Source organism: Zootoca vivipara, chromosome 2, assembly GCF_963506605.1.
Source record: "Zootoca vivipara chromosome 2, rZooViv1.1, whole genome shotgun sequence".
NCBI lineage: Eukaryota > Metazoa > Chordata > Lepidosauria > Squamata > Lacertidae > Zootoca > Zootoca vivipara.
In genome coordinates, this window is record NC_083277.1 from 64,127,959 (window position 1) to 64,147,703 (window position 19,745).

The 19,745-nt window shown below is 42.1% G+C and overlaps 1 protein-coding gene across 3 annotated transcripts in view; it reads left to right on the plus strand.

Annotated features, from left to right (window-relative positions):
* FLT4 (fms related receptor tyrosine kinase 4) overlaps positions 1 to 19,745 on the plus strand; it is a 96,797-nt gene that overhangs the window by 28,359 nt on the left and 48,693 nt on the right. For 2 of the 3 annotated variants that reach the window (XM_035105644.2, XM_060271641.1), the window contains exons 2-6: positions 3,155 to 3,251; positions 8,043 to 8,317; positions 16,539 to 16,651; positions 17,992 to 18,154; positions 19,385 to 19,524. In XM_035105644.2, the coding sequence (XP_034961535.1) occupies positions 3,155 to 3,251; positions 8,043 to 8,317; positions 16,539 to 16,651; positions 17,992 to 18,154; positions 19,385 to 19,524 (788 nt within the window). Of the gene's footprint in view, positions 1 to 3,154; positions 3,252 to 8,042; positions 8,318 to 16,538; positions 16,652 to 17,991; positions 18,155 to 19,384; positions 19,525 to 19,745 lie in introns of those variants that run through there. The other variant, XM_060271642.1, reaches the window with a different exon arrangement.

Below are 19,745 nucleotides of genomic sequence, written 5' to 3' on the forward strand. Positions count from 1 at the left end.
TGCACTAAGAGAGTTTCTGATGTACGCGATGTTCTACATGCACTTCTGTGAGAGAGGGGTCCTCATTGCACATGGCCATAGTCATCTTCACATTGAAATGAGGTGGAAAATGTGAATGCAGGAGTTGTGTGCACATGTCAGAGTGCTCACAAAGCTCAAAGATCTACAATACTGAAAATTAGATGTGTAGCTTGGCAGACAGAACAAAGCCTCCAGATACTAGGAGCCAAGACTACGCTTGCTCAACTGAGCAGTGCATTCCTCTTGCTTTTAGCTTCAGGGCCTAACAGTTCAGGCCACTAACTCCATTGGAGTGTCAGGGGCTGAATTTGGGTGTGGCTTTAATTGATGAATGATATGAGGAATGAAAGACACAAGTTAACCATTAAAAAAGAATTAAAGCCCTTCCTCTTAAATAACATGGTGAAAATGAAAGCCAGAAGGACTTCAAAAAGTAGAAGGCAATAAAAATCTGTAACCATGACCCTGATTCCTTTTAAAGTTAGTGGTGGAAATTTGCGTGTATATAGGGCCAAACCTCTCAGCCCAGTGCCTTCTCCATCCACATAATCTTTCTTCTCTCCACCTCACACATCCACATGCAGCCTTGTGCGTGTGTACATGGATGCTCAGTCTTGCTCTGATTCTCCATCTGATTCCTCTCTTATTACAGTTCATTGGTTGTTGCTGAGTAGCCGCGTGCTAAGTGCACCACTGAGGGTCTGTTCTTGCTTTACTTTACATGTTTTGCTTTTTCGGAAGCCACCATGAAGGATGCTACCTCGATAGTTTTGCACAGTGAACGTTTTGCATAGGAGAAAGAACCTCTGAAAACTAGAAGTCAGAAACTCATCCACCTATGATAAGTATTTGCTCCTGGTGCTTAACACTGCCTGAACTGAATGGGCTGATCAAAGCTTTCTCTACTATTTTGACCTCTAAGTCGGTGTTTCCCAACCAGTGTGCCTCCAGATGTTTTGGGACTACAACTCCCATCATCCCTAGCTAGCAAGACCAGTGGTCAGGAATGATGGGAGTTGTAGTCCCTAAACATCTGGAGGCACACTGGTTGGGAAACACTGCTCTAAGTAGTCAAATGTTCAACACATAAGACTTGGCCTCTGTAGTAGCTATGTTACCAGCACAACTGTGTATCTGACAAGTGTCCAGGTACTTGTATGCCAAGGCCCATGGCTGACCTATCAGAGTGCTGATCTGACTCAGACCTTCTGAGCATCATGTGCTTTCAGACCGTTCATTGGCCCCCCTGGACCTACCTATGCCCACTGTGGGAAATGAACAGTGGGGGTGTGTGTGCTATAACTTCCACTTGTTACATCTGGGTCCTTGTCAACTGCCGTAAAGTTTTCTAAATGGAAGCAATATGAGCATGCCCTAAAATTTGTCTAAAATATAGCCCAAGAGTTTCTGACCATAGCAATAGGGTGATGTGTGTTCCCTCCACTGCCACCCTTCCTTCACACTTTAGAAATCGCGATTCCAAATGTTGTGAGCAAAGTGGGCGGGGGGGGGAGCCATAATAACAAACTGAGAGTGGGATGTGAGGGATCCACCTCCATCCTGCAATTCTGTATTGCTGCTGTGGCTCCTGCCGCTCCTATTATTGCTAGTATTACTCCGGCCGCTTCTACAGGAAAAGCATGGTTGGGAGACAAGCATGTCCGCCAGAGATAGAAGTGCGAGACTGCTGATGCCAGCCCAGTTTCTAAAGATATACCTAGTCAAATGACCACAGTCTGTGTGGCTTCTTGGCAGGAAGGAAGTGTAAAACAATTAAAAGGAGCAAGGATGTCTACACAAAACTAGGTTTTGGACAGGTCATTCTTATGACCTGGGTGCTGCCCTGCACGTTTCTCAGCCGCCTGTGGGAAATTGCTCCCCAAATGCCTTCTCTCTTCTGATTCCCTGGTATTCCTCTTACCTGCTTTCCCAGATTCTAATTTAACCTGGGGGGGGGCATGCCCTTTATCTTCCTGATTGCCTTCTCCCTCAGCCTCCCACTGTTGTTGTAAGCATATAGGATGCAGTGGCCAAGGCATGCAAATATTTTAAGTTCCTCTGGCCATGGTGTTTCTGGGGGAAAAAATACTGTTTTACTTATAAAGCACCATGTATATAGATGTTCGAAGTGTAATTTATTTCTTATCATTTATTAATACAGTAAGGGGATATTGCACTGCTTTTAACTCATTCATTAAAGTCGCAGTCAAAAGTGTTACTGGGATATGAATCAACATAAGTTCAAGTGCTTACAGATATTTTCTCCTTTTGTAAAAGAGAATGTGTGAATTTAAGGTGACAGATCTTTCTTGCTTTTTCAGGATGCTCATAACCAGTAGACTGAAACTGATGAAGCAAATCTTGATATACTACTACTAAGTGTTTCCTCCAGTGTTGATTTATTTGCTATTTATAAAACACTTTTTAAAAAAGCAGCTCTCTAAGTTTTGTGCAGCCTAAGGGCTTATCCACACTTACCTTTCTGCTGCTCTTTCCAGACACAATCCTCACTTTAAAACTCCGTGTCTGAGCGCCTTTTTTTTTTTTGTTGCTCTGCAGCTTTCCCCTCTCATTCTTAAAAGCTCAATCAGAGCAAATGTCAATCCAAATTGACATTTGTTCCAGATGAGCACTAAAGAGTGGGTTTGGGGTAGAGATGGGAAGGCCTGGAAAAAACCAGAAAAATTGGGGGGGACCACCCAGTTTCCCCCCAGTTTCCCCCGAAGTTGTTTTTTCCATTTGGAAAAATGGGGGGGTGACACTGCCCCCCCATTTTTTCAGTTTTTTTCCAGGCCTTCCCTTCTCTAGTTTGGGGCAAAAAACAAAACACACAGACACTGAGCTTTATAAGTGTGGACCTGTGTCTGGAAATAGCAGGGCCAAAGGTAAGTGGGGATAAGCCCTAAAAAAGAGCAGTGTATAATTACAACATTGAAAGAAAAACCCAACCTAAAACCTATAAAACAACAATATAAAAACACATATAAAAGTGAATAAAAAAGAAATTTAGACAAACTTGAAATATCAAACCTAGTTAACTTATGATGGATGATTAATAGAACTACTGGAGTACCGTAGATAATAATGAGTGACGGTTGTTCTCTACTATGAACTTGTTTCTTTCTCTCCCTAGATCTAGTGAGTGGCTATTCTATGACCCCACCCACTCTCAGCATCACAGAAGAAGAATACGTGATCAACGCTAAGGACACACTGAATATTACTTGCAGGTAAGATCGAAAGAACAGTGCCTTTCACAGCTGCCAGCTGTTGTGTCAAAGATTCTGAAAGACTTTTCAAAGACACTCAGTGGGAAACCTCTTTCTGGTTTCTGGACTGGTGGAAAAGCTGAACTTAAGTTGATTGGTTATGAATACTTGGGATAGAATTGTGGCTCTCCATTTGTGATGGGGGAATACTGGGTCAGGGCAGCCAAGAGCTGTCAATCATAGCCTATTATACAATCAGGGGTAACACTATACATTATGATCACAACCTCCACATTTACTGATTACAGACACTTGAGGGCTTATAGTAATATTTGACCAATGGATTTTAGTACGCTTTCAAGAAAATGCATGGAATTAGCATTATTTTCACCTGAGGTCCAAAATTCAAAAAAGCAACAATAAAAGCAAGTTCGAGGGCATATATTATCTATGGCTGAGTGCCAAAGAACATTGCAACTCACTCTGCATGCTGAAAGAGTCTTGAACAGCCCACATAGCAATTCACTTTGGAAATGAAAAGGGCTTTCAAAAGTGTGTAATCATATGACAAAGAGCAATCCCATCTTAGTATTGCATGCTTTCTACCAATTTACTTAGAAGGAACAGGAATTAGGTTTGTAGGTCTTTGCAGTGGCAGGCAACCATGCAGCCGGGACCTTAAAAATTAGTGCCCATTCAAGCATGCACAGGCAATGTGGTCATGTAGCTGCACTTTCCACAGATTCCTTCTACCTAAAGCCTGTGTTGCCTTTCATTTCCTCCCCAGGAAACCCTGATCTGCACCTTGAAAAAGGTAGCATAGTTTAGTATGGTTGAGTGCACATCTGCAATCTACTATGTACCCACTTACCTTTTTGCACATATGCCCTTATCCTAAGCATGTTGGGTAAAACCCTTCCTTCATTGCCTCCTTCCAACGACAGAGCAGCAGCTTTGCTAAGGTTATATCTCTATTTATCTGACAGAGGCTTACAGGGAGCAGGAAAGTGTCTTATTTCCAGTCTGAGCTCTTATGTGCAACGCTGCCCTTGCCAAAGCAAAGAGGCTGATCTGTTCTTTGAGTTATCCAAGGGAATCTTCCCAAATAGCAGTTAACTCTGTTTTGAGCCAGCTCATCTTTAAATCTCAAGGGGGATATGACCAGAAACCCGCCTCAGGCTAGGATGAAAACAGCAGGAAGGAAGTATTCCTATCTCCTGCTTCCAGACCCACATATTCAATGCAACTTAAAGCTGGTCAACAGATCACTGGAAAAGAATGGGGCCCATATCCTTCATCAATAGCATGGCTGTTCTGCCCACCAACGCTTACCTCCCCCAAAGTTCGGCTCCCGCATTTTTCATTAACTTTCAATGGTGTGGAAGAGCATAGCTCAGTGGTAGAGCTCATGCATTGCGTGTAGAAGTTCAGTCCCTGGTGCCTCAACCCCACAGACCAAGATCCCTGCTTGTTCTATCTGGGTGATTTGAAAGCAAACAGCGAGGACAATGGCTCAGGGGTGTATGGACACAGTTGATCAGTGCTGCTTGCAAACAGTGCTTTCAGTAGGAAGCGGCATCTCTTTACTTGCTCCACATCTAAATGTTGTATATGATGTCAAGCTGTAGGGCACATGGGGAAAATAGCCTTGTGGGCGAAATGGTTTCATCAAGAAGGAGATTTGCCATATCATTCTTACTTACCTAGTACTATCATCTCCACTACCTTCTCCCTGCAACAGCTGCTTAATTTGAATCAAATTCTTGCTTGTTCAGACGTCTTTAATCTTGCCCAGCTGTGCCTCAAGAGTCTCTCCTGTGGAGCATAGACCATCCTTGAATGGACATGGTTCACATTAGTGAGAGCCGGGGGAGTTGAAATGCAGAAATATGCAACATCTCGGCCGTGGGGGAAAACATGGTTGGGAGGATGCTCCGAGGAGCCAGTAGGATATTTCTGAAATAAAACACAATTATTTCAAATGAGTATGAAGCAAACACTCTCCTCAGATTTCACTGGAGAATTGGAGATAGATTTGTTTGTCCATGTTGTAACTCAAAGAAGAATGTTCTGGCTGCTGCTTGTGAGCAGCATTAAAATTTACCTTAACCATCCCAACTTTCTCTGCAAACCTCTGAAGTTTTTGCCTGTTTGCACATGTAATATGATACTGGTTTTCATTTACTAAGTAGTGGTAGAATATGCACAGTGCACCAACTGCTAGTTTCTGACCAAACGTTGAATCCAGAATGACTGGATATTCCCCATTCTATTTTGTTATCATCCTGACCTTGATTCCACTCCACATGCCTCACACTTTAACTTGGAGAATTTATACAAATTAGTTTCATAACTTGAGCATGTTCACTTTTCTGTGATCTTTGGGATATATCTCCAACCTGTCCTGTGCTAGTTATTGATGCGAAGAAACTTACATGTGCATTGATTACACTACAGCATGAAAAGGAGTTTCGATGCGATTGCACACTTGCATCAGGCTTTTTGTTCTGTGGTTTCAACTATGAATATATAGGCACATGAGCATTGATAAAACCACAGTGCGAAAAGGAATCTGGATGTGTTCACGTACAGTAGTCACATCAGGATTCATTTTTGTGGTATGATTTCATCAGTGCCTGCACATTGGCAACTAATAAATGGCCATTGAAAGTCCGGGGGGGGGGGAACCAGAAAATTAAACACTAACTAATCAGTGCAGCTCTGCCAACATGATTAGGTAATTTGGAACCCTGGAGAAAAATCTCTGGAGAAATTCATATGAGGATAACTTCACAAGCATCCCTAGATTAAACGAAAAGATTTAAAACAAATTCCTACATAAACATGCCTTGGGCAGCTTCATTATAGAGAGGATATAAAAGATGCATGCAATTCTTATTCAAGAACTGAGAAGTAGAGCATATGGAAACTGACAACTGAGCTCCAATAAGAGATGCATAAGAAGCTGGTACTACCAGGCCTTACTTTGTACAACATGGATAAAGCAAGTACCTAATCAGTCAACGTTCAGAAAGAAGTGTGAAGTTCTGCTATCTGCAGTTTGATAATGTGACTGTACAGTGGATTCTTGTAATTGCCACAACAGAAAAGAAGGAATATGAACACACACACACAGTCCAGCAAAGATAAGCAGTAGCCAAATATAATTCGTGGCATGAAATAACAGGATGGGCCTGCCTTGCAAAAGTGCCTGGAGGAAATTTGCTGTTGTGGATTGTCAGTTTTCCAAACTATCAGCATCTCTAGAAGCTGGGAGCCTTTAACTGGGATACTTCTGTGAGTTGGATGACACAAGGACTGTCAGCCTTCGTAAACAGACAAATATGACCACCACTTTTCCTCTTCCTCTCAGATGATGAGTGGCATCTCATCTGTACTTTGGGAATGCTCACCCACCTTCAAGGTCCAGTACAACTGCAAAGGCAGGCCCACTCTCTTTCTCCAGCTCTAAGTTGGGAGACAGGCTTGACCCTGGAAGTGCTGGACTGTGGAGAAGCTTGCAAAGCAATGAAACATTTTGCAACTCTGCAATTCTCTCCATGCATGGCATTGAATTTGTGACACTTTTTGGGGGGGGGGGGAAGAACAACAACCATATACAGTATATGCTGTTTTAATAGTAACAAATAATAGTAATAAATAATAATAAATGCTGAGAATCATACACTAAACATTTCTCACTTCTACATGCTTAGTGTGGTAGATAGAAAGGGTCAAGCTTTCTTCACAGGTGAGAAGTTGTCACACTTAGGCTGTGTACACACTCCTATTTACTCTTCATCCAGTGTGTTCCTACCGCTGATTTGGAAAGCAGGATACATACGACATGTTAGCCACAATCCAAATCTATCTTGTGGTTTCTTGTGAAATACTTTGCTTAGATGCATTTCCTCCAAAACCAGCTTCAATGCAAATTGAGAACTGCTCATCAGGTAAAGACATCCCTGGCCTGTCTCTGCCCATTGGTGTGGACAAAAAGCAGCCAGCTGGCATACACATCAAACCATGCTGATGTGTACAGCAGTGCACATATATGGTTTGAAACACAGCAAAGAATAATGGCATTGCTGCATTTTAAGCTGGCAATGTGTGCACATGGCCTTACTCTACTCAAACTGTTTTCCGATTTTGCAAGAAAACAAGAACTGTGTAAGCCATATGATGAAAGAAGTCTGAACTAGTCTAGGTTAAGGGAAATTTAAAATAAGGATGAAATCCAGCGTGGCGCTAAGGCAGTTGTTTTTCAGTGCAAGGAGTTCTGCTTTCACAACAGAATGTTATCCCCCTCTCTTTCCCCCATGTCCCCCCTAAATCCTAGAGCAGATTTGGGGAGGATGCAGGGTGCACATGATGGGAGGGAAAATCCAGTTGTACAAGCAGAAATCCTTGTGTTGATGGGACTCATTAATAGAATGCTGCCCTAAGTTTAAATAAGATCATGTAAACAGGACAAAGTTAATGAGTCCACAACGGACTCCATTCGGAGATGGTGGACTCTCTTTCCTTGGAGGTTTTAAAGCAGAGGTTGGGTGGCCATCTGCAATGGATGCTTTAGCTGAGATTTCTGCATTGCAGGGGATTGGACTAGATGACTCTTGGGATCCCTCCCAACTCTATAATTTTCTGATTCTATGATTCTGTATTAGAGGAAGAATGCAGCTGAATCCCTAAATTTGCAATGCGGACATTAGAAATGGAGAAGTAAAAGAATTTTAGAATGCCATACCTATTATAGAAGGCCATAGTAGCACATCTAACTCGGCTTCTGTTATTCCTTTTGTTCTGGTGAAGAGGGCAGCACCCCCTGGAGTGGTCGTGGCCTGGAGGCCAAGAGGACACCATCCAGATTGGGAAGGAGAGCGAATCAGTGGTGTTGGTGAGTCTCGACGGTGTCCAAACAGTCAAGGAAGAGGATTGTGAGGGCACTGACACAAAGCCCTACTGCAAGGTCTTGACACTGACAGGGACTCAGGCTAACGACACGGGCTACTACCGCTGTTACTACAAGTACATCAAAGCCAAAATCGAGGGCACCACTGCAGTCAGCACCTATGTATTTGTGAGAGGTAAGAGGGTAAAAGACCTGCACAGCCAAAACAGATTGAACTCCAGGTGGAAGAACGTATTGGCCAAACTGCATTATAGCCTTAAAAAATATATATATATTTTTAAATTTGAAACTCTGTATTACATAGCAGGTTGCTTAAGGAAAAGCCACTTGGAGTTAAAATCATTGTGAAGAGACAGAGGTTACACTGTCCTCTGAAAGGGAAAGGCTATCACAGTTTCAAATGATGTAAGATGCCAAGTGCCCTGTGCCCATGTGCAATTTTGCCTGCCTGCCTGCCTCTATCCTGACTTACTCTATCATGGCATGGCAGTCAATTTGCAACGTTGATACTGAGTTCCTACATCATGCTGTTACCTAGGTCAGTAGTTTCAGACCCACTTTTAACCTAAACATGCATTTGGAGACCCAATTCTTTTTTCTTTTTTTGTGCCATATATTTGCATGCTGGTATTGCTGCTGTTTCGGCCCACATTGGATCAGGCCACAACCCAGTCGTGGTCCCCAACCACCAGTAGAACACCAGGGATCTAGGCAGCCTGGAATTACGTTAAATATACATAGCCGCATATGTTGTTCTGGAGGGGCACCACCTGTACCTTTGCATCAGATAGAAGGGCAGTATTAAGAGAGGCTGCAATTGCAGCTATCCAACCTATTTGCAGCAAAACTGTATGCATGTTTACCTGAAAGTATCTCCTATTTTCAGTAGGGGGCAGGAATTCTACATCATGACTGAAACTCAGAATCTCCATGCTGCCTATGCAGGCACACTGTGTTTATTGGTTTATTGTGTAGAAGACATTGAGAGGGCACCCAGTTGGTACCTTACAGATGGTACCTGACCCCGGTCAGACTGGAAAAAATGTATAAAAACTGTAGTAATGTCTACGGTGGCAAGGTTATTGAGTTATTGATTACCAAAAATTGGAAAAGCAGCAGTGTCCCAACTAAAACAGATTGGCTATCTAAAATGATGGAATACTTCCATATTGCCAAACTAACCGGAGGATAAGAGGAGATATGGTACAAAAAGTGAATAAGGGTTGGGTTATCTTTAAGGAATACATCAAAATTTACGTGGAAAAAGTAGAATTTCTGACAGATATTGAGTGAATCCAGAAAACGATTAGAGTGAAAGGAGAGTAAAGTCAAGATAGAAGAAGAGGTTAAAGAAATACTGTAATGAAATGCGTTTAAGCTAGTTGGAAAAATAAAGTAGCGTAACAAGAACGGCTGGAAGTCAAGTCACTTGGTGGACTCCGTGTGGGGTAGGTGTGTAGGTATGTTGATATGCATAGTATAGGTAGGCATTATATGGAGTAATGTAGGTATGTTTTATGTTATGAAAATAAGGTAGTGTGTTGTGTATGTGTATTGTGTAAATGTAAATGTATGTGTTTTATATGTTAATAAAAAAAGAAAGAAAAAGAAAAGAGAGAGAGGGCACCCGGTTGGGGAAGGCTGCTCTAGACTACTTGGATGTTACCTTTGCCCTGGGCATAAGAAATGATGGTGGTGCACAGCACAAAGTGATAGAGGCTAAGGACATACATGAAATAGTTTTTATTGTTTAGGTTTCTATGGTGAAATCGCTTTGAGTTGTTTTAATGATTCATGAATAGAATGAAATAAATAATTGAATAATGAGAAGGGGGGAACCCCAGAGTATATAGAGGAATCTGTAAGAGAAATTGGATGTTTCCCCATCCCCACCAGTTCTGAGGTTCCTCCTGCCACCCATCTCTAGCACCTGGTCATCCTTCATGCCTGCAAATGCTTCTCTGTATTCTGGTTTCCTCTCTCATCTGCATAACGATGATTAAATCCAGGGGAGTTGAAGAGGGGTGTCAAGTCTTCTGCTGAGAACAAATCCGTATTCATCCTCTTGTGTGGGATTTCTGATTATAGGCTCTGTCTAGGGGATTCAATTACACTGGTGCCTGGGGTGAATGTTTCTGTCAGGCTGGAATGCAGGAATTTTTAGTTCAATGGCACCCTAGAACCACAGCAGTGGCCTTGTCTAGGTTTTTTGGTTGTTGTTTCTTTAAAGAGAGAAATTAAATCAATTGTTTGGAAGGGAAGGGTGAAACGCAGGAGCTGTTTTGAATAAAACTGAAGCAGAGAAGGATGAAAAACTGTAGTGCTGGAGTTAGAGAGGTTGTAGGAGGCAGAGATTCTCTTTTCCCCAATTGCATGCTGTTTTGCCTCTGGCACCTGAATCATAATTTGTGTGTGATATAGCTGGACCTTCCAAACTCCCTAGATTTTTGCCAGTTAATGAAGTCACGATGTGCTACATTTTCTGCTTTTAAAAGCCTTAAAATCATCTGATGAGTATGTCCTAACTGTCAGTCAAGCATAATTTTAGTTTAAAATCAGGATAGATTGTGCACTGGGGGTAAAAATCTAGACTCTCTTGTTCATATAGACCTCACTAGTACTTTGTGATTTTTGTGACTGTGAGGACATATTAATTATCTAGATTTCTTTAAAACACAGATGATGTAGGATTCTGAGAACACTTTCTAAAGCATGTATTCCACTTATCCAAAAAACAAATCCTAACCTTTCGTCCCCATTCACCAGTTCTGTTTGTATGATCAAAAGTGGTTAGGTAATGTAACTTGAAGGAGCAATCCTAATACCCAGCTGGGTTTTGTGCGTGTTCAGACCCAGAGACCTCCCACTTAAATAAATTCACACTTGACTCAAATTTTAGCCACGACTTTATTGATTACAGAAAGTGAGTGGTTGCATAGGATCTGGTTCAACTAGCTCCCTTACCCAGGGCACCAGCATAGGTCAGCCAAGGGTGAACACCTGGATAGGCAAAAAGCCAGGAACAAACTATGTTCGCCACCCAGATGTCCCCCTGGACTCAGGCACGGGCACAACCCCCTTTCAGGGGTTGACCAAACCATTTGAGTCCCTGGATTCCTTTAACGGAATACCCTTCACATAGGGATGGCTAGAGCGTTCTCCCATCCCTATCACCTGAACCAGTGCCTATTCGCAACCTTACAAGTTATGAAGATTTGCTACGCGGCAGGCGAAACCCAAATGGCAACAGTCAATCAACCAAGTGGGGAAAATTCCTGCCGCGTCCCTGTCCCAATGACAGATGACACACGATGGCATAGCAAGGTCAAGCGCAAAATGCCCTAAAAGTAGGGAAAGGTGGGCGGGTGTTCCAAATGCACGAGCCAAAAGAGGAAGCTCTGGGTCACATGCATGGGTCATACAGTCATACCTCAGGTTAAGTACGCTTCAGGTTGAGTACTTTCAATTTAAGTACTTTGCGGACCCGTCTGGAATGGATTAATCCACTTTCCATTACTTTCACGGGAAAGTTCGCTTCAGGTTACGTATGCTTCAGGTTAAGTACGGACTTCCAGAACCAATTACAGTCATACCTCGGGTTAAGTATGCTTCAGGTTGAGTACTTTCAATTTAAGTGCTCCGCGGACCTGTCTGGAACAGATTAATCCACTTTCCATTACTTTCACTGGGAAAGTTCACTTCAGGTTAAGTACACTTCAGGTATGGACTTCCAGAACCAATTAAGTATACTTAACCTGGGGTACCACTGTATATAGGTCCCTCAATCCGTTTGGACTGCGCCCCATTGGCCAGATTGAACCCAACATCGAGGGACCTACTAATCGGGTGTTGTGGCTTACCAATCTTACCCACCCACAACACAGATTAACAAGCACCAGAAAAAAAATGACAATGCAGTATTACGATTAAATCTTGGTGCCAAAAATCTGCCTGTACAAGCAGTAATGAGAAATTAAAGCAGAACATAACATCTGAATTGGTGACTGACTTTGCCACTGGTGTTCTGCCTCATCTTATTTTCTTAAGAGTCTTGGCTGAGGGCTTTTGTGAAATTATATTTTATAATGGAATGATATGGACTTTTACTTGCAAGATAGACTCACATAAATATCATTGGTTACAGGTAGGTAGCCGTGTTGGTCTGGATCGAAGTAAAATAAAAAAATTCCTTCAGTAGCACCTTAAAGACCAACTAAGTTTTTATTTTGGTATGAGCTTTCGTGTGCATGCTCATACCAAAATAAAAACTTAGTTGGTCTTTAAGGTGCTACTGAATAAATATCATTGGCACTTTCATTCATGGTTACCCTGGCACATAGTTCAGGCCACTTCTAGTTCTATAGTTGTGGTGGTTACAATTATCAACAAGAAGATGCACATCATCTGTGATGTCACTAGGCAGGGTGGGGAAACCTGTAGCCCTCAGGATGTTGTTGGACTCCAACTCCCACCAGACTCAGTCAGCGTGGCTAGTGATTATAGGAGTTGTGGTCCAACAACATTTAGAGGGCCAGCAGTTTGCCCAGCTTTGTTATAAGGGGAACCTGTGCATTCTCTGTCACTTCTCCACTCCAATCACTCTCCTAGCTTCTTTCCCCCTGCACACTTCCAATTGCCTGTCCCCTCTGGCAAACTTGCATTTGGAACTGCAAAGAGAAGGATACAGAAAGTGCCTGCGTGGGCAATTTGGAACAAAGAAGGAACGAGCAAGAAGGAAAAAAAAACCCTAAGCCTTGCCGGGTCTCTTCTCCAAATTCCCCACCCTCAATGCTGCTTTACTTTATAAAGTAAACAACAGTATATTAATACAGCTTATTGATACTTACTTGATTTTTCTTTTGCACAACAATCCATACATGGGTGGTCTTGATTTTTGCTACGCTTTGGACCAGAATATCTGGCCAAAATGTGTTGGGAATCACAACCACATGGTAGACTCCCATGCTGCTCAGACCAACTTTCCTTGCAAGCATCATTGACCTCAGAGGAAGGACAATGTTGTTGGTACTCAGGTGACCCCCTCTCTATGAATGCTAAAACATGAAGCTCCACGGGAACCAGGAATGCAGACGTGGTCCTGATACCATTCCAGCAGTAGGTGAATTAGCCCCCAGATGTTTGAAATTATAAGATGCGATAAGCTGATGGACAGGGTCTTCATGCTGCACTGACCCCCAGTCCTTCCCCATACCTCAGCCCCCAAACTCAAAGCCACACTTTAGCTTTCTCCTCCATAATAACGTTCATTATTGCTTCTTCTCACATGCATAAATGCATGCATACATCATTTCTTTCTCCTAAGCATGTCCCCCACAAAGTTACATGTGCCCCCCCCGTAACTGTCCACCCTTCAAATACTTAGAAAACAGGGAGTCTATGTTCAAAGAGAAATTGCAATTGCTTTTGGGTTATGTGGATATTAGTGTAGATTATGGACTTTGGATATTCAGAATCCAGTCTAAATATAATATGGGCAATTAATAGTGAGGCCCTGTGGTTTGCCAGCTGAGCAACTGTTGCTGGTATTTTAAAATAAATCATTCTCCGATAACAAACTCAAAATAACAATAGCCAGAGGCATTAGAAGTTTGGCAGGAATTTCCCCTCATGAATGTTAGTTCTCTCTTAATCTAATCTGCCCTTGGTCTTTGCTATGAACATCTGTGGCTGCTCTTCAAATACATCCTGGAGGAATATTTATATAAAAACACAGAGATGGAATAAAATCCAAAACCTCTAGTCAGGAGCACTTAGCAGCAAAGAAGCTGATGTACAACACTGCCCATGAAAATATGTCTCAATCATGACCTCGTGCTACAATTGTAGGATGGTGAAATGGGTTTCTTCTCTCAATTTAGAGCTAACTTGCTCTTTGCTAGTATAACAGGGGCCTAAGTTGGAGATTTGTGTATATGTTACAAACTTCTGAAGAACAGCGGGAGGCAGTGTGGTTAGAATGTCAGACTAGGATAAGGAAGACCTGAGTTCAAAACCTCATTCATTATACGTATAGTCTTGGGCCAGCTGCTATCTCTCAACCTAACCTCCATCACAGGGTTGTTGTGAGGATAAGAAGCTGGCCTGAGCTTCTTAGTGGAAGGTTATAAATGTAATAAGTACATAAACTGTGATCTGATATCTGAGTTTTCAGAGGGATGGGTCAGTGGCATTTATTGCCACTGACCTCCTAGGATAGCTTCCGCAATTTGCATCATGTCTCTCTGCACCTTAAATTTCCCTTCTTTCTCTAATTTCTCAAGGGTGTCATTGTTACAAAGGCATGAAGTGCCTTCCTCCAAGTGCTTGCTACCAAGTTTATACTTGTTTTATCTCTACATTTAATGGTTGTGGGTCAGGGGTAGAAGATCAGCTTATTGAGCTAGGTATACCAATGGTCTGACTTGTTATATAAGGCAGTTCCCTATGTTCCTCCATACCGAACAGCCATTAAAAAAAATTCAGACAAATGACAATTTTTCGTGTGTGTGTGTGTGTGTGTGTGTGTGTGTGTGTGACAGAGAGAGGGGGGGCATATAATTAACCACTACTGTAAGTTTTATTATACTATCACAGATCTGGTACAAGCAAATTAAAATGCCAAAATCATACAGTTTCTAATATTCACTGAGTTAAAATATATGGTACGAGGAAAACAAACCAAGATACCAATTAAACTGACACAATCCCTTTATGGTTCTATGCAGGAGAAAAGAGAAATCTTCCATTCCAAATTGTTCCATTAGGTTATTTTGTTTGTGTTAGCCAAAAAATAGGTAGCCCAAATACCATTCACAGGTACTTCCTTGGTATTTTAGTAGGATGGGAGTAGATAATTCATTCTGCTCATCTCTAACCATAATGATGGTAGCAGCTAGAACCTTAAAAGGGCCTAAGGCCTGAGTCCAGCACTCTCTCTGCCTTTAGGGGCAATGCTAGAGCACCGCATGGACACCCACATAGTTGTCATGCATAGGTGGTGAGCTTCACTGTAGCCTGTGAGTGACAGACATTTTTTTAAAAAACACCGTCCATTTTTCTTCTTCTGCCTTTTAAAGCCAGAGTTGGAATCTGGAGTCCACATTGACACTGGATATGACTGTGTGGGTTAGAGAGGATTGCCAACCTCTCCACGCATGTGGAGAAGGTTCTCTGAAGCTTTCTTTGTGTCTACGTTTTAGCATTCAAATTTGTGGTTTTTTAATTGGAATTTGGGGGATAAGGGTTTTGTTGTTTCTACTATGCTAAGCTCATGGCCACAACAATGGATTTGTATAGATCAGCCTTAACTACAGGAATTCTGTAAGGAAATATGGCCGGATGAAATCCAAGTTGCCATTGAGCTATCGTATGGCTTGCTCCCGCTCCCCCAAAAAAACTCTTATTCCCTTTTCTAAAATTCCACACTGCAGTATTATCTATTAATTCCAAATATGCTGAAAAAGAAAGGAGCAATAAAAATTTCTTGAATGCTTCTGTGGGGGAAACAGTTTTCTCTTAATGTCAAGAAAGACAATAAGCAGAGGCATACTAAGCTTGGCTGCTGATAAATTGGATTGAAAAAACAGACATGAAAGGCAGTTGGCCTACTTTCCTGACTCATGTTATTGTTCTGCAAGTCAGGGCATGAAAATTGCTGAGTTATGAAGCTAAAAAGATTGGGAAAAGGCATTATTTCATGCTAAAGAGATTAGCAGTAGTACCCATATTCAGACTTGTACTTAACTAATTTGCATCCTGTCCTTTCTCTGAGGAGCTCAGAAAGGTATACATGGGGCTATCCTATTTTGTCCTCTCAACAACCCTATATAGGTTATTCTGCGATAGACACTTCGGCCGAGCAGAATCCAGATCTGCCCCTTTCAAATCAAGCACTCTGTCCATTATACATCTGAAGTGATTACTAGAACATACTGGCATGGAGCACTGAATTCAAAATAAGAATTAAGCAGACAACCTAAATTAACAAAAAACAGCTAAACATATTATAGCTATACACAGGTCTGCTGCCTGAGTTAATGGAAACATAGGCAGTTTCCTAAAGTTTACTATGATTCCCTTTGCTTTCTGGGTGCCCTTTCGTTGTTGTTGCTGATGATGATGATGATGATTAAATGAAATGGTAACCTAAGGTTGTAATCCTATAGCCCTTTTTGCCTGGGAGTAACTACCACTGAACTAAGTGGTACTTATTTTTAAGTAGGCATGTATAGGTTTGTACAATAAGACTGTTCATACATTTCCCATCTCATATTTGTACCTGACTCAGTACAATGTCCTGCGGATTTTAGCTAACTTCATTTTAAAAAACGCTGCAGGGGGGGGGACCTGTATTTTCCTTGTTTTCTTCAATTCTGCGGCTCTTCTTTCTTTCTCAGATTATGAGCGGCCATTTATCAATAAACCAGAGGCTCTTCTTATCTACAAGAAGGAGAATATCTGGGTCCCATGCCTGGTATCTATTCCAGACCTTAACATCACTTTGCTCTCGGTAAGAAATCTCCCTGCGGGATGGCTCAGGAATCTGCCTTATTTCAGTCTGAAGGGGAACAGAGAAAACACCTGGGGGTGTGTATGTGTGAAAGAAAAACAGAAAAGAAAGAAACCCACTAAAGGTGTTGTCCTTGCAAATCTGGATGAGATCCCTGGATGTAACCCCTGTGGATGTTTCCCAGTAACAGTTGTGGTTCCCCCATTTTGGACGCCCATGTGCTGATGATTTCAGAGTCCCTTCAGATTGCTCTGAAACAGGGATAGGAAACCTGCTGCCCTACAACTCTCATCAGTTCCAGCCAGTATGGCGAATGGTCAGGGGGAGGATGGGAACTGCAGCAGTCCCAACAACATTACAGATTACCCATTCCCACTTTACAGTGTTAATGATCTTTTCTGAAGAGATACTCCAGCATTATAATGTATTATAATCTGGAGAAGGAAGTGGAACTCCTATGGAGGGGAGGAAAAGGCTTCATTTTCTGGCACACCAGCATCAATTTATGCAGTTCTCCTTTTCTGGGGGGTCGTACTCCACTTTCTGCAGGCTGTGAGAACCATTTCACATGCACTGTTACACCAAGTATACACTTTTCTAGGAGATGCATCCAACCATAGCCCCTGATGTTTGTACCTGTATGATGCATGTTTTTGAAAATACATCTTTGCTTACATTTTACAGTTTTAAAACCTATTTGGTGCACACCCAAATATAGTATGTGAAGCAGCCCTTTGCTAAAATGCATGAGCTGCAATCTTTTAAGTTCTTAACAATGCTTGAAATCCTACAAGAGTCATGGGAAACTATGGAAAGGACCAGCACATTGCTTCATTTGCTGCTGTTTTTACACTTCTCATGAAATCAAGGAGAAACATTAATCCTGGAAGGCCAGAACCAATTTCTGTACCTGAGGGAAATGGCAGCATGTGCACAATGTAATCTCACCAGTGTCATAAATTCATGCCTTGTGTTTCTAGCCATGTAGTTCTGTCTCCTTCACTCTTTGGGCAAGCTGTCCTCTCAGCCATTTTTCTTGCCTCTTCCTCTCCTAGAATCACAATAGTCACATGGCCAAAGCTTCATTGGAAGTGCATTTGGATTTATGTTGGGGGGTGTCAGTAGAAAAAGGCCACAACCTCCCCACCCCACCCCCCCAAAAAAACCACAGGGTCACATAATGTAACGGAAAGCTTCTCTATAAGTTTGGAGGGATTTCCCCACCCTGTCAGGTGTGAAATATTGGAACTGGTCTTGAATAGCTCTTCAAAGAAATGGGGGATGCAGCAGTAATGATATCACCCTGCACGTCTCTTAAAAAATAATTTATCTGTTTCTAGACAACCTCTCCCATATATCCAGACGGGAAGAACATTCTTTGGGACAACAAAAAAGGAATGCTGGTCCCCACTCACCTGATCAAGGACTCCTTGTTTGTTGAGTGCGAAACTTTCATTGATATGAAGCCCCGCAAATCAAGTTTCTTCCTTGTCCACATTGCAGGTGAATTTTGGAACAGAGTCAGTCACTGTAACAATCAACCTCTTAAAAGTGCTCAGGCAGTACAACAACCATTTTTCACACATGAGGCTTCCAACCATTCTTGCTGCAGTCCCTTTGTCATGTGATTATGAAACCTGCTATGACCAGAAGGCTTGTTTTGTATTATAAATGCCTCTGGTTTGCCTGCTACATCATCAACAAACAGCTCCATTTGTCATGCCCATGGCTTCAAGCCATGATTGAGGGATAGATTTAAAAGGTGAGGAAGGCACCGGTTCTGGACCTAATCACCCAGACAATCGCCTCCAGTTCCCTCTGAGCTATAGGCCCCTATGGCAGCACACCTGCCCTTACTCTTAAGGGCTTGTTAGTCTCCATGCCTGGTAAAGATGCCAGTAGATGTGGATAGGCATTGGCTGAGTAGTCTATCACTCCAGGCACAGGGACTGTCCCTTTAAACTTCTCCATCCATCTCAGTGAGGGCAGAACCTGGCACCCAAGCCAAAGGTAGGAGACTTGGATGGGTTTCAGGCATCATCAGAACAAGTAGTCACTGTGGAGCTGTCTGAGGTGCTGCCACTCCAACATGACCTTGCCCTGCCCACAAGTCTGATAGATGCACGTTTGTGCCTAAGTACAATTGTAAAAATACTAACTCTTACATATTAAAAACCAAAACACACATGCATTCACAATCTTGGGAACAGGCAACTTGTGGCAGCAGAGAACATTTCAGAATAAGGTAGGATGACATGGAATGAAATTAAAGTTTGAAAATAAAAATAAGCAATGTTTGGGTGCAAATAAACCCTCACATTCTATCTGTTCTGTCTACAATGGCAGTCATCATTACCCCTTAAAATGGGCACATATTCCTTGTTCAAAATGCACTTTTTGATATGGCACACCCTCATTCCTATTCCCTGCATATATCCTGCTATACTGTATTCTGTAGGATGTCAATTGACAGTTGAATAAGGAAGTAATCAACAAACTTTATGACAGGGGATTTGACCACCCAGAACCACAGTAGTTTGATAACACAGACAAATGGCTACAGAGCTAAGCAAATATAGGGGGGGGGCATGTTAGACCAATGAGCCTGTGTTGTGTGGTCTGATTTTTTTTATTTTTATAAATTTGTTACAATTTTGTAGCAAGAGTTCTGTTTGGTTTTTTCCCCAAGGAAAAACTGTATTTGTTTAAGTAGTTGCCTTACTTTTACACCAGGGAATGAACTTTATGACATCCAGTTGTTTCCAAGGAAGGCCATGGAGCTTCTAGTGGGAGAAAAACTATATCTCAACTGTACAGTATGGGCTGAGTTTAATTCGGGAGTTGATTTCCAGTGGGATTACCCTGCGAAACAGGTAGGAATTGACATTTATCTTATACAGTTTTGGCTTCTATGGGTGGTTTGTGTGCACTACTTTTAATTTTGGATCCATGGAGCTGAAGCGGAACACACACACACACACACACACTCCAATTCATGCATAGTTGACAAACCTAATTACACTGGTATAGTCCCATCTGATGTTCCTTGTACTCTCTGCCTTGTTACTTGCAGCCTTCCTTTCCCCCTAAATTT